The 15,800-nt window shown below is 35.3% G+C and overlaps 1 protein-coding gene across 5 annotated transcripts in view; it reads right to left on the bottom strand.

Annotated features, from left to right (window-relative positions):
• Positions 1 to 15,800, bottom strand: part of LCOR (ligand dependent nuclear receptor corepressor) — a 143,776-nt gene that overhangs the window by 30,555 nt on the left and 97,421 nt on the right. For 3 of the 5 annotated variants that reach the window (XM_047073226.1, XM_047073227.1, XM_047073225.1), the window contains exons 6-7: positions 13,151 to 13,435; positions 9,916 to 10,009 (exon numbers count right to left, since the gene is read on the bottom strand). The exons of 1 other annotated variant lie outside the window; for it this stretch is intronic. In XM_047073226.1, coding sequence (XP_046929182.1) covers positions 9,916 to 10,009; positions 13,151 to 13,385 — 329 coding nt within the window. In that variant the 5' untranslated portion in view covers positions 13,386 to 13,435. Of the gene's footprint in view, positions 1 to 649; positions 7,375 to 9,915; positions 10,010 to 13,150; positions 13,436 to 15,800 lie in introns of those variants that run through there. One more of the 5 variants, XM_047073229.1, reaches the window with a different exon arrangement.

Here is a 15,800-nt window from a genome sequence, read left to right as displayed (position 1 = left end):
AAATGGTCTGACACAATTTTTCATGTTGGGGAATTTTCCCCTCATCTCCTCTCAAATTCCAAATTCTTAAGCCTGAAATGCTTAATGAAATGGGAAAAGTGAGGCAATCATTTGGAATTGCTTGTAAAGGTACAGAATGTCGTCTTTTTTTTTTTAATAAGACAAGAATTATTTATATAAATGTGATCTGACCCCGTATTATGTAGTTATGCTTTATATTTTTAAATAATCACGCTAATAAAAACTTACAGTACCTAAGACTCTGAAGATAAATTAAGACTTTAGTGTTGTAACAGAAAAAGTGCTGAATTATCCCTTTTCTAGTACTTTAAAACATTTCGGACAAGTGCTTTCCTAGTGACAGTAAAGTTTACTATATACCCTTCCACCAAGCAGGAAAAAAAAGTTACCTGGATGAAAGAAAAGACTTTTAGGAGTGTAGCACTGGGTATTTACCAAATAATAGATGTTGTTTCACTTATTCTGAGGGGGTAAAAATATTCTAGATTGAAATTCTATTTGGCTATTGAATGTTAAAAATCCCTGCTCTACTGTGTCAGTGTCCTGTGTCCAACCCCCCACCCCCCTCCCCCAGTCCCCTTACACACTATCCACTGAGAATCTAATCTCTAAAGAGATTATTTTAAAATTTATGTTTTCAGGACATACCTGAGAAAGGGTGCAATTATGCAGAACAAGGAACCCAAGACTGCACTAATACTGGTTATAGGTTCATAAATTCTTTCCCAAGACAAATCTAAAAAGTCTAAGAGGTATGGATCTTCAAATACGTCTTACTGCTTTAGATTTTTTTGGTATGTGTGTAGGGTCATTTCCAGTGTTGAAAAGATCACCTTGAGTCTGTCCAAAGACAGTTCAAGATGGGGTAAAGAGTTCATTTCCATATTCAAACTATAAAAATTAAATATTATGATTATAATATTTGCTACATCCAATAAATCGAAGATTAACTAAAAGTGCTTGTTTTTCAGCATTTACCAATACAGCTCTAAATGAACTGGAAACCTTAAAATTACCCCCCAAATAGTTGCAGAATTAACTCATGTTTTATTGTCAAATCAACATTAATTAGCCTTGATTCTCATTTTCAAACGATCTAAAAGATTTTTCTGACTATCAAATGAAGGTGGCCCAACTTCACCACGTTATCTATCCTGTGACTCACTGTTAGTATCTTAGTACAGAATCTTTAGCCTCTTCACAAGTCTATATACTTTCCCATTCTACTTCTCACCCCCTCCCCTGATCTCCTTCACAACACTTAGGGCACACAGCTACAGGGCTAATGTCTGCTTCTTCAAAAGGCAACTGTGAGTTTATCTGGGAACAACAGACAGAGGAAATGCAAGGAATTTCCTCTATTTTCCCCTCAGTCACCATGTTCACAAATCCTACAAGTCTCAAGGATAGAATGAATCCAAAATGCGAAGAAGACTCTGGAGGTCTGCATTCCTTGTACCAGAATTATACCTTTTCCTTTTCAGTAGAGTTTGAAAGCAATCGACTTTTTAAAAAATCTCCTATATGCCTTAATAGTATCCTAAATGGGCGGTCTGGCTAAAGCCATTAACATTTTTAGTAACACTGGCCTGACTATAGTATGAATGAAGACCTAATTACAATGGAAAGGTAACAAGGAAAACAATTTTTGATACCCTCACGAAGGTCAAAATTTAACCTATAACTTTCAGTGTCTTCTATAAAAGATTAAGTGGAGCAATTCAGTCTATTGCCATATTCTATCACCAATGACAGCAACCTGAATATTCAGAAAAGGGTGGCTCGCAGAGAAACAACTTCTAGCATTTAAAGAAAGAGTAATTACAAAAGCAAAAATATGTGGTTTCAAAATTAAATCTACAGGGACAATAGCTGTTAAAGAAAACGGCACCAAACTGTCTCAAAACTGCTGTAACTACTCAAAATAATTTCAGGTTCTGACATTGGGCTGACTCAATATGTTTTATAAAAATAACTAACTGAATACAAGCTTCACTATTATGGGTCAATGAAATGTTAAGAGAATCACAAAGGCTTAGAACCAGGCCTTGCACCATGTGCTTACTTGGGCAGGGGGAGAACACATAACTCACTAGCAGCTCAAAGGTTGCTAAGTACTGCCTAACGACAGAAGGTAGTTATGATATGGGCCTTTGCAGGTAGTCATTTTTAGTCTAATTTAGAGTTCTCTCCAGAAAATCGGGAACTGAACTTCTCATTGTGCCTTACTGTTTCACTATCTGATCCCATATAGCTCATATTATAGCTCAGGTAAAATGTTGGGGAATGAAAATGCCAATTGGTTGAGGTAATGGTTTTTATAAGATAACCAGAGTTCTAAAAGCACTTCAATATTGTAAAGTAAAAGTGTACCAAATAAAGCTAATACACACTTCACACTTGTTGAGCTTGCTCACCAGAACTGAACAGTAATTAACTTCACATAAGGACCCTATTATCACACAAAGCCTTACTCATATTTGTGATCTGCTGCAGCAAAGGTTTCTCAAGCAACACCTAAACTTCAGAGTAACAACAAACTTAATATTAAAAAGTATTATACACAAATATAAATTATGTTTCTTGAAAGAGAGACCTTGTCCTTCATGGTATTTGGGGAACAGAAAAAAGTGTATAGCTCATCACAAACAGAGTTCAGAGTCACTGGAAAGCCTACTGAACAAAGTAATATAGTACACTACATTATTGTCAAGCTTCATGACTCTATTGTCTGAGAAATGAGAAAGCTAATGGTAAAAATACTAACTAGATATCCTTCCACAGGATTATTTAGTATTTTTGATTTTATAGTGCCATAGCTTATCCATTCAATGATATCAATGTTCTCTCATAAAAACGCAAGAACTGATTTTCAATACATTATCTCCTAACATTAATTTGAGTAATATATAGTTGGAGTAATGCCATCATCTGCCTACTGGAAAATGAGAGGAGAAAAGGCTTTTGTGACAAAGACAGCTGTGAACTATACCTTCCCATACCATAAAAATGGTCAACTGTTGTTTGGGCCATGCAAAACTCTGATTAGCAGAAATTAAGCATGCGAATAGACCAATCTCTATTACACACTTATGAGGACGTCCCCAAACTAGAATATCTACACTGAAAGTGCCAATACAGAACAGTGGCAAATTAAGAGAGAAATCAAATATTAAAAGATCGCTGCGGCACCAAGACTGACAGCCAGCCATGTGATGAGCCACCTCCGAGAAATACATGGTATAATGGAACTCTGAACACAAAATTTAACATTAAAAGTGCACCTGAATATTACAAACTAACTTTACAAAACCTACAATAAGGTAAAATATATATCTTTTGAAATATTCAGCAGCTTTCTGTATTTTTTTTAAAGATTTTTTTTTCTGAGAGGCTCATGAAATTTAAAAGGGACCACTATCTAATTTCAACCATGCTTCACAAAACAATAATGGCTATTTTATATTGCAGTTACCAATGTAATGCAATTAGTGCTTTAAAATAATCTACACTCAAAAAAGAAAAAAAAAAAAAAAAAGAGAGAGACCGACCGACCTTTGGAGGAAATATGCTTATTCAAAAGCTTCTTGGAAAAGAAAATTTACCTGAATATCAAGTCATGACTGATCTCAAGTGTAATGTTTAAAAGCTTCACAGACATGAATATTACAATCTTCAGGTCTCAGGACTTTTAATCTGAGAAAGTTTAGAGTTTGGTTTGTTTTTAAATTCACTTTCTAACCAAAACAAATAATAGAAGTACTCAAATTTTCACTATTTACAACTCTCAGCCTACAATCTGAAATGACACAATACAAGTTCTCTTATTTAAACTGCAGCATTAAAGGGTAGGCACACCATTCTTCTGCTGCTCGATTGTCATCCACTGAAACACACATAGAAAATATTTATGTTAGTAAAATGATCACTCCATGTACACTACAATGACAAAATTTACATAACTCAACTCATACATCACTGTATAGACTACCACACAGGATTAAACCTCTCTGAACAGTAAAACTACAAAAGTTGAACTTTTAGGGCCAGATTTTTAAATGGGCCTTTAATGATGCCTTTGTGAGAGGGGATAAAAGCAAGCACAAATTAATTGCTCAAAGGACTTTTTTGCAGCAATTTGGGCTACCGAATACCCCAAACATCATGCAAAAAGGTACCATGGCTGCAATTAATTGTGTGTGACAAATTACTGAGTGTGGAACAAAGGAGGCATTCCTTCACAAGCTTAGCCCTTTGCTTTCAGCAAACTTTCTACAACTTCCTTCAACTGCAGATGAAAACCAAATATTTCAAAATATTTTTATTGCAACTTCTAGCTAGGCTAGAAAATATTGCAGAGTCATATACTGCTCTGAACCCCAGCTGCTTTTTCTGTTGAGAAGACTAGAAAGCTAAGAGGAAACAGGCTCAGTCATCCACGGATTAAACTGCTACACAAAATAACCAAACCGAAAAGGAGAACCAAGCCCAGGGTACTGTCAAGAATGAGCAGTGCATGTATTTTAATAACAGCAATGGTGTGCCTAACCTTTGAACACAGACGTTGCTGAGGGAAAACTATCCTTAACCTAATTAACTGCTCCAAAGTTGCCAGGCAAGAATTTATGCCTTGGGAATGCCTGGACCTACTTCTCCAAACTGTTAGCATCCATCTGAAATCATCAGCCTCAATTTAATGCTCCAAGTTTGATTTTACACAAAAACTCCAATGCCTTTTTGTTTTTGGTTAAGCATTTAGAAGGGCCTGACCACTTTTCTCAGCAAATTAGATTAGATTAGATTAGGTGTATGTGGTATGGGTTTTGTTTTGCACAAACAGTAATTTTAATTTGGTTACAATGCAAAATTAAATTTCATGGGCTTTGTCAGTTATTCTTGCAAAAATTTTTAGAAAATAAATATTCCAAATTTAGTTACTGTAATTTGAAAAGCCCATCTCAAAAAACGCTTAGATGTTAAGGAGTGCTTATCTGAAAAGTCCTGAACTGTGTGCTAAACAACCACAAAAATCAGCTAGGTATCAGAAAAGGTTAAGAAAGGGATATTACGCAGGATGCCAAAATAAAGAAAAAAGAAAGAAAGAAAGAAATCAAAAGCAACGAATTAAATAAAAACTAAAAAACAACCCCCCTTGTACTAGTATCTGGATTGGTTAAAAAAGAAATTCTACTGAGCTTGATTTCTGATTGAATTATCATTAGATGTAAAATGCAACCTAAATCATATTAGGTTACCTCGGGGTTGTGTTTTTTTCTCACCACAAACATGGATCCTTCATTCATGTGGGTATTTGGGCAGACTACTGAGGCTGTAAAATCTAGATACCACTTTTTCAATATTATAATTACTTAAACACACTTCTTTCCTTACTTCTCCCAATAAACAGATCTTGAATACTTTAAACTAGTTGCTGCAACGACATCCGGTCGTTAGTTAGCACATGATCAAATCTGTAAAAGGTTTTAAGAATACAAAGAAAGTCTGTTAAAATGAGGCATCCTCTACTGTTTTATGTAATGTACCCTGACTGCTCCTGAGTAAGAACGGAGCTTGTCCTCCATGAGATAAGGCTATATCCTCACTTGTTGGTGAGACCAAATTCTACCCTTAGAAAATCCCAAATAAAATTACAGCAAAGGTAGTGTTACAAAGTAATTAACCAAAGCATTTCTGAAGGTAGTGTGTGCACATTTTCCACCTCCTTTCTCTCCGGGTGAGCACTAAATAGATTGCTGATTTGTTAAGTAAATTTAATAGTGAGAAGAAAATCACAAAACGTAAATTGACCTAAATAATTATGTGTCATTGAATAACCAAATTTCTTAAATTCCAAGGTTCATTGTTCTTAGAATTTTTTCTTTAGTTTAATCCTTCAATTAGTTGAATTGTAGAAGAGAAACATGAATGATTTTATAAGATGGCTTTCCAATTTGTAATGATAAAGCTCCCAGTATGACAGAGGTGGTTTCTAAAAGGGGGCTTTTTTTCCTTTTTTTCTTTTCTTTTTTTTTTTTTTTTTTAAATAAAGGCAAATATAACTTAAGAAAAAAAAAGAAAGAAAAGCATGCAGGCTCTACAGGCAAGGAGTCCACTTCCATGTATCTGTTCTCTGTGAGGTAACTCAATTCTCTTTTGTAGAGAAACATGCAAAAGGCCAAACAATATCCCGAGCCATACTGCACATGAAAATTTTAAAATATGCAACATTCAGAATGCACCTTTCACCTCTGTACACACAAGTCAATGCAAAATCTGCAAAGAAACAAGTGTCACAGTAAATGAAGCCAGGTGCAAGCAATGACAGCTGAACAATGCAGTAGTGCTCACCCAGTTTGTACAGTAATTGGCACTCTACAGTATTTCTACTCATTTTTTGATTCATTTGCACTTTGTGCTGCCTCTCCCTGGGGATCTAATTCAATCTTTACAGAAACATCTGGCCCCTCCGACCTCATTAATTTCATCTTTTTCTTTGGAGGGTTTTTCAAAGTGCCCAGCCTCTCCTTTACTTTGTACTCCAGTGTACTGTGGGGAATCCCATAAATACTCTGAGCTTTGGAAACACTCATTTTTCCACTCATAACCACTGAGATTGCTTCCTCCAGTATCTCACTGTTGTACTGTCTGTAACGCCCTCTTTTCTTCCGAGGCTGCTTGGAGCCAGGGTCTCCTTCTTGATCCGATGTGGGATATGGCTGTCCAGAGGTAGACTGCTCAGCATCTGAGCCCCAAGAATCGGGTCCAGCATCTAGCATGCTTTTTCTATTTTGTTTTGGAAGAATAGCCCTTAACTTTTTACTAAGCGCGCTCTCCGTTTGTGAACCCATTACCAAAGAGCTATAGCTGTACTGATCACCAGTGCGAGACTCCCAAGAAAGATCCATTCCTCGAACTTGTGGTATCTTTAAATCTACAGGAGATGCATGGCTCGCATCCTTTTTTCCATCTTGTTTTGCTTGAAGTGCCATTTTTGGAAAGGCAGAGTTTTCTGCAAGAAAAGGAAGGTCACTGATGTTGCTGAGTGCACCATTTCCCCTGAACTTCATACGGCTGAGGTTGAACTCATAATGTGGTTTTGCCCAAGAGGCTTCCCTGGATAATATTAAGTGTTGTCCATGATTCTGTAATCCAGATGGCCCAAGGCTGGCAGCTGTTGACAATTGGTTTCTGCTCAGTAGCTCTTCACTAATCTGCAGGGATCGAGCCAATGGAACTTTGAGTGATGTGGAGTGTCCAAAACCTTCCCTGGTTCCATCCTGTAAGCTTCTTGGAGGTACCCCATCACCACTCCGAAGTCCGTCTGGGCGGTACTGGCTGGGTCTCCCAGGTCGCCTAATTGGATGGAAGGAAACTGATGTGAGCAGGACTTGCACAGGTAGGGAGGGATGGGTGAGGGGACCACTCCTTTATTAGAAGGCCTTGCTTGGGTAACATCACTTTGTGTTATTTATTTATTTTTCTCTAAAATTAAAAAAAAAATTGTCTCAGCAGTTAGTTTTAAAACTTGTTCACAAAAAAAGAAAAAGGAAAAAAGAAAAAAAAAAACCAGGAGCTTTTTGGGCAAAGAAAAATTAAACCTGTCAGCTGGTCTCTGGTTGGGTTCACAAATTTTCGGAGAAAAAGTTTCGCGCAACTGTCTGAAAATAGCACCTTAATTATTAATTACAAAGTAATCATCGAGTCTCCATAGATCTACACAGAATTGTGTTACCAATGTGACGTTACCACTAAACAAGTACAGTAATAAAAGAGTAAGCCAAATTATTTATTTTAATGCAACATATTCAACATTCATGACAACCAGCTATAAAACTGGAACCATTTACATTGGTGGAACCCATAGATAATTGCTCATTTATCCCACAAACAAGCTGATATTCATTATCAAAAACCAAACAAGTTCAAATAACATTTCTTATTTTGCTTGGGAAAAAAATATGGCTACCAGCCCCAAGGGGTGGGGGGGTGGGGGGGACCCAAACCAAAATACCCATCGCATTTTAACTTACCACATCTTCATTTTAAAACACTATTAGCTGCAGACACACGAGTACCACTATGTTTCCATTTGAAATAATCCAATCTTTAAAGAACTGCCCTTTATTTTCCCCAAACTTTGTTCCTTAAGTTCTACTCAAAGTAATTACTGTCAGAGGTATATGTTTTAAACAGTTTTAAAGCAGTTTTCTTTAGTTAAAATGGTCTCTTCTTAAAATATCAAACATCAATTTTGAAATTTTAAGTGGAAAGCTTTCAAATAATATTTAAAAAGTCAACTACTTACAACAAGGTTAATTCATAAGGTTTCCATTTTTCACAAGATATAAAGATTATCACTGATAAAACTGGCAACTGGTAAAGCATGCCCAAGGGGAATAATTACATTTACTAGGCACAAACGTGGAACTCTGAAGAAATGATAAACCAGCTATGTTCTCCAAAAGTCTACAGGGACCCTGTGCTGTTATCAATAAAAAACATAATAAAGATAACAATGAATAGTCAACTAAAAGATGGGCAATCTATTGGTGCTTTTGTCTTCCAGAAAACGATACCACATAAAAAACACTTTCTTTCCATTCAGAGGGATAAACACAGCAATTTCAACCATATAATACATGGACTTGGTGGCCAAGTTTAAAGTAATCTTAGGCGAGGGATTCATTTATACAAACCACACTTAAGCTTCTCCTACATGTGTCCTCAATTACACAATCCAAGTTTTCTGATATATAAAAAATGGAATCCAATGATTTGGGACCACAAGGACTTGTATCTAGTATAAACTATAGTGAAAAGGAGGGCTTAAGAAAAAAGGTTAGTAAACCATGCAAACTGCATTAAATCAAGAAGTTACTTTTAGATCGAATAAAGGAGGAGAGAAAAAGGAAAATGACAGAATTTTAGAGAAAATAAAGGCAGCATTTTAGAAGTCAGTAAAGGAATCCTTCAATTTGAAGGTAATTAAGAGGAAGTTGAAAAAAGGTTAGTCCATTTAATGTGTACTTATTGCTTTAACACCTAAAAACTTTCCTATGTCGATATTCTAAAAGTTAATAAACTTAAATATTACCTAATTTAGCTTACCGAAGTGATTTTTCATGAATGAAGTTGATTTTTGGTCACAACACAATTTTATGGAAATTCCTTCCCAATATGGCACTTAAATGTCTTCATTAATATCTGGCTTTTCTACATGGTTTCTATGTACATGTAGAGGGAGAATTAAGACAATTCTCACACTATAAAACTAGGTGGTGGGTAATCTGCTACGAGTTATCAAAACTGAGCATATAATGTCTTGATAGCATAAGACGGTTATCCCAACATCTACAGTCTTAACCACTTAAAAAACAAAAAATACATACGATTATTTTTTCTGAACTGCCACACAGAGTTAAAACTGCAGTTCAAATCAACAAATAAAACAAAACTAAAACAAACAAGAAAAAAACAAACAGCCCCCACATACCCACACATTTCATTAGAGATACCAAGTAAAATACTGGAGCCCAATTTTCATTCAACAACTTCCGCACACATACTACTGCCTTTACATCTGAACTCTGGAATTATTTAGGTTGGGTTTCCCACTCCCAAACACTCAACAACAGAAAGTCCCAAGACGTTCTTGCCATATTTTCAATCATTTACTATTTGTACTAACTTGGCAAACCTGATCTACACTAGTCAATTCTGGACTTCACAGACTGTGCTTTTACTTGATCAATGGACTAAGCAATTTACTAAAGGCCTACTTATAACAACGTTACTCTGAAGAATTAATTTTTAAAACATATAAAGGAGATTTTCACCAATCTTCGATAAACCGTCCCCTATAAACTGTGAAATTCTACAAATATTTTCCCTTACCCGTTCCCTTGAGCACTGGAGCAGCCTGGAGAATGGCTCAGGGAAGTGCTGCCAGCACATGGACTTTTCTTAGTGGACAGATCAAGTACACCGTCTGCAGAGACACAAACACACACCTGAGGATATTAAAAACTAGGAGCAAATGTGAACTGAACAGACTAAAAATGACAAAGCAATAGGTCTAGTCAACCAAGCAGATACACTAGCTATATACGTAAGACAGGGTATCTTCCTTCCTAAAGTGACATACATTTAGCAAAGCTTGTTATATCTAACATCTCCAAGGGTTAAATATTTTATTAATAGGGCAAAAGAAAAGGTACAGCCTACCACTGAAGACATTAGGATATAGTCAGGTATTAGAAATTGCAGTTTACACAGTATGTAAATAGAACTATTAGACTTTGCTTTCGAAATGTGCCTTTATCAAAGCATATGAGATCTCAATGCCATATCATACAGATTATAAAACCAAATTCCTCAAGAGCTAAGTCTACCCGAAACACTAAAACAAACATTAAAGTTGGATTTAGAAAATTTTATGTGACACAAATCATTTTGAAACATAAGTTTATATGGTTAAATTATATGTATATACAAAATAGTCTGTAAGATGAATCAGATGTTAACTGTGATTTTCATGTGTCCTCATTACTCTTTGGACACATCTGCAAAAAACTGTATATTTGAATTCAATCTTTTGGAAAAACTCTTCAGAGATTCAAAATTCCCTTCTTGGTATTTATAAAGGCAAGGTTTTTCAATTAATAAGCTGTTACAAACCGGTGAGCAAAGTTTAAGGAAAGAGAGAAGAATGAAATCGTCTTGATACTGATGAAAGCCTAGAGATTTAACCATTTTTTACTGAAACTAGAATAACAAATTCATGTTATCAGAACATAAAATTACAAGACCTTCTTATCCCACAAAGACTTCTTTCCCTCATAGACATGTCTAGAAAAGAAAACTCATCTTCTAGACAACTTTTAAAGCTGCCATTTTGTCCAAAATTAACAGAGCAAGCTAATAATCAATGGCTCTGATTTTCAGCTGACGAGCAGAGAGGCCTTTCTATCTAGTTATGTTAAAAACTGCCCCAACATAGAACCTAAATAGGATTTGTGTCTGAGCACACTGTAACTCCTGATTTCAGGCTGTTAGAAATATGTGACTGAGCTTGTAAACCAAAAATCCCACACTCATCCAGAATAACTGTTGTCCTTTAGAGTCACTAATATTTCTAAAAATATAGTTGTAATCTTATAAGGACACCAAGTTAACCCAATTAGACATCTAACAAGCAAACACACTGCTTAAAATACTTCCAACCAAAATATTTCCAACAAAAGACACTATTTAAAGACTTCCAAGCCTGTCTAATCATCAAATAGGCAACATATTTTAAGTCTACTTAAATATACTAAATATACAGTGGTTTCATTGAAAACACTTGAAAATAGATCTGGGAAATATAATGTTAAAATTCTGTTTCACTTGAAGTCTATACACTACAATCCTGTCATCTAGGTCAAATTCCTCTTCAGAGCATACGGTCGGTACAATGTATCTCTTAAGTACAGCACCAACTAGAAGAAGTTAAATTAGACTAAGTGGTATCTTTGTATGTTAATCTCTATCATTAATATTTTAAATACAACCTCTACACTGTCATTCTCCTATTGTAAACCTGAAGTTTTTAATGCAATATTTAGAGCAGATATTTAGGGGCGCCTGGATGGTTCAGTCAGTTAAGCGTCTGACTTTGGCTCAGGTCATGATCTCACGGTTTGTGAGTTTGAGCCCCATGTCTGGCTCTGTGCTGACAGCTCGAAGCCTGGAGCCTGCTTCAAATTCTTTGTCTCCCTCTCTCTCTCTGTCCCCGCCCCGCCCCCCCCACCTTTCTCCGCCCCGCCCCTCTCCCACGCATGCACACTCTCTCTCTCAAGAAATGAATCAACATTAAAAAAAAAAAAAAAGACTTTTAATGAAAGCTACCAATCTTTGGTAAAGATAATCCTCAATAAAACAGAAAAGCACAATTTTGCAAATATGGTGACCAAAGGTACACTGATCAATGTGAACATATGACAATGAGGAATTCTACTAGGAAATCTCTCAGAATTTTGAGATTACGATTGCTGTTCTTTACCCAGAAACAGAAAAAAAGAAAAACTATTCAAAAATGTATTCTTTAAAAACCTAAAGCCAGTCCATTAAATGTAAATCCTTCTTAAATTACTTATAATAAGCAAAAGAAAGTCCTTTCTAAGAGGTTCTTCATACAAATTCAAACCTAATTTTGCAAAATGAACATGTATTTCTCACCAATAAATCCACACCTAACTTTCTGCACACTCTTAGGAGATATTCTAGGAAAATGAACTCTCACTAGAACAGATATCACCAATTTACAATCTGTAATGGGTCAAACAATGGCCCAGTTGAAATGCTCACTGCATCTCTGTGAAATTAAAAGTAAAAGGGATCACAAAAAACCCCAAATACTTAATCTATTTAAGAGTAAACTTTTCTTAGATTCAAGAAATATTTGCTAAGCAAAACTGATAACCTTTTAACCTTGTCCCTTAATTAGGATCCTCACCAACAAATTTAAATTACCTTGGAAATATTCTAAGGTTAATTCATAATACAGTACATATACATATGGAGGTGCTTGTATATATACATGTATATCCATATACATATGGAATACACTGAACAACCTGCTGTGTCTACTGTCTTCCTCATTATATCTAACCCTAGAAGTTTCTTTTTTAAAAATGCAAACAATACACATTCTTGCCTTATAATTTCATTTGCAGAGTATAAATTCTACCTAACAAGATACATGTATTTCTCAGCTAGGCGCTAATTCTAGAACACTGATGATCAGGGGAAACTTAATTTTTTATAGGGGTTTTAAAAACAATGGATATGGCAATGCTTTGTAAAACATAAAATATTTATATAAATATCAAGTAACTTAAAGATCAGTAACAAGTGTAACCACCTAACTTTCCTGAGTGGTACACTGATCTTGACTACAAACTACTGATATATAATGTATAGTAGCCATTTTATCTGTACTTCTCTATGACTGCATAGTCAGGAATAATTTAAGAATCAAATTAGTTTTTATCCTATTGTTACTGGTGCCCTACTTGCCAATAATTTTCTTCTCCCCAAAGTTAAAGTATTCTGATTGGACAGAGGAGACCTTGACATCAAACCATACCTTGTTCGCTAGGTTCTGACTGAGACTTTCTGACAGTAAGGTCCAGAGGTGAGTCTTGGTCAGCCATGAGAAGTTTGCTGAGCACAGGGTTCTGAGTAGTTGCAGCCGTGGGGGTGGTGACTGGAGATGCTTTCGGCAGGCTTTGGTTCTTTGTGCTATTGGGCTGGCTGGGGTCCTGAGTAGAGCTATTTTTTGAGGTATATTCAGCAGCAAATTGTTGGATCATTCGCTGCATGATCTCACGGGCCACTAGGGGAATATTGGGGTCGGAGACCCAGGGACTGTCTGTAAACAAAGATTTATTTACTTTTAAACTGGGACAATGTACTACAAAAAAAAAAAAAAAGACAGCTTTCAAGCAAACATAAAATTTCATTTTCTTTTTTTCCTTAAAATGCAATCTCCTAAAAATAGTATTCCCTCCCAGAATTAGATTTTTAAGCTCTAAGCTTATGAGCTGCAGATTTTTTAAAGTAAAATTTTCATAAAATCACTTCTAAACACCCCCCTCAGTATTATGAAATTAAATAAAGGGAAAACAAATAGTATATCTTATGGGCAAGAATCACTTACCTGATACAGAAATCTCAAACCTTTCTTTTATGAAATAATTACTTCTGTTTACCACCTATAGATTACATCCGGTTTTTCCTAGACCTTTCCTCAGCCATCTCTTCCTAAATTGTTGAAGAATGGATTACTCAGTTATGGGTACATAATCTACTTTCTGTCAAAGACTGAAGGCATAGCAAAATTGTAAAAGGAGATACTTAATATAAGGTCCATGACAGACTGGGGCCATAGCCTCACATTTTCAGGCTCATAAGAATCACTTTGAGGGCTTGTAAAAACACACTGCTGGGTCCTATCCCCAGGGTTAACTGATTTAGCAGTTCTAGGGTGAGGTCAAGGACTGGCATTTCTACTAAGTTTCTAGGTGCAGCTGGAACCACTGGGCTTGGAGTTTAAAGGCCAGATCTCAAAGTTTAACACCATATATTTTCCATGAGTTCTTTAAATATACTCTGCCAATCATTAAACACAATAGCAAAGGAATTAATAAAATAAACTTATCAATTTCTAATCCACGTTAATTTAAAAATAAAGACCATATGAATTCATTAACTCGTAGAACTTCTGGCACTGGGAGGGACCCTGAAGGTCAAATAGGGCAAAATAAAAGAGAAAATGTTTGGTATAAATATATCATCACATCTCTATCATTACCACACTCTCAGGGAGACTAAGCTTCTCAAGAGCAGAGATTATGTTTGTTTACCTCTGTATACTCAGCACCTAATCTTGCCTGGCATAAAGTATGCATTCATATTAGCTGAGTAATAAATGGATCAGTCAAATCAATCACCATCAAATAGTGTGTTTTTTTTTTTTTCTGTAGACAAATAAGGTTAATGTGTCTAAAGAGAAGTGACCTCTTCAAATCTGTATAGATGGTTAGTGGTAGACCCTTGATTAAAACTCTCCCCCTGATCTTAATGTTCCACCTGTGACCTTTACTTCCACACCACACTTCAGAGGTTTCAGAAGGCAGTTCCAGAAAACCTGAGTTTCCTTGGTCTTTTAAAGATCAACTACAGAAGGTAAATTACTTTACCCATAATATGTTGGAGCTATAAGGGAATTAGGTTGATTTATAAATTTAGAGATAAACTGACTCATTACAATTCAAACCTAAAATCTCCACAACATACACATCATCAAAACTTCATGGGACTCTAAGAACAATTTTTTCCCCCTGAAAAACAACATTAAATACCAGAAGAAAGTCTAAAGTCAGAATATTTAATTCTCTGGAGTTTAATGAGGTTTTTCTCTACCAACAGCAACATTTCTGTTCTACCAAAAGTACTTCTAACCCCATGTTTCTTCTCTATAAATAGACTGAGTGTGCTAGATGGTTTAAGAATCAAGGTATTCAATTAGGTAAGGTTCAGAAATTATTACAACCATGAATGAGGTTCCTTAAAAGTTTTAATAAACATTTTAGCCATACATTGCTTTTTTAAAATCTCTACCCACTGAATATTCTTATTAATATTCATTTAACTTTCCACTTAAGACCTATCCTCCAAATAAAAGACTGTATATAATTTCAAGTTTTATATTTTCTCAAGTTTTATATATCAATGTATCTTCTTATCCCCTGTAACACATAAAGAAAGTTTTCAAATAGGCAGAGTTAAACTAGATTCATAAATATATAGATTTTTGAAAAATCAGGGATTTTAGAATAAAGACCATGAACTGCTACCTCTGACCTTTAAATGGTTGTGGTGTATCTTGCCTCTTTGTTGAATGAAGAACATAACCATAAAACACAATTCATACTTACAAATTGATGACATATCTGTCATATGAATGTCTACATGTTTTGAAAAGTTTCCTGAACACATTTCATTCTTTCACTTACTTAAAACACAACTTCTATAAATCGGGGAATATGCACAAGTGAGTCAAATAAAAACCACAAATCAGATCAAAATTAACACTACAGGAAAACAAGTAAATGTTACATTACAGCCACTTATGTTTTTAAAATGCAAATCTAACTTTTAGAAAGTGTCAAATTTTCTAACACAAGTGACAAAGCTGGAAAAAATTTGATAATGATAGTTGAAGGTATACCGTT

This window comes from Lynx rufus, unplaced genomic scaffold (genome assembly GCF_022079265.1).
Source record: "Lynx rufus isolate CCGP_SWC_20201006 ecotype Redwood Valley unplaced genomic scaffold, mLynRuf1.p SCAF_11, whole genome shotgun sequence".
NCBI lineage: Eukaryota > Metazoa > Chordata > Mammalia > Carnivora > Felidae > Lynx > Lynx rufus.
The sequence above is the reverse complement of the archived record's forward strand: the minus strand, read 5'-3'. Positions and strand labels throughout refer to the sequence as shown.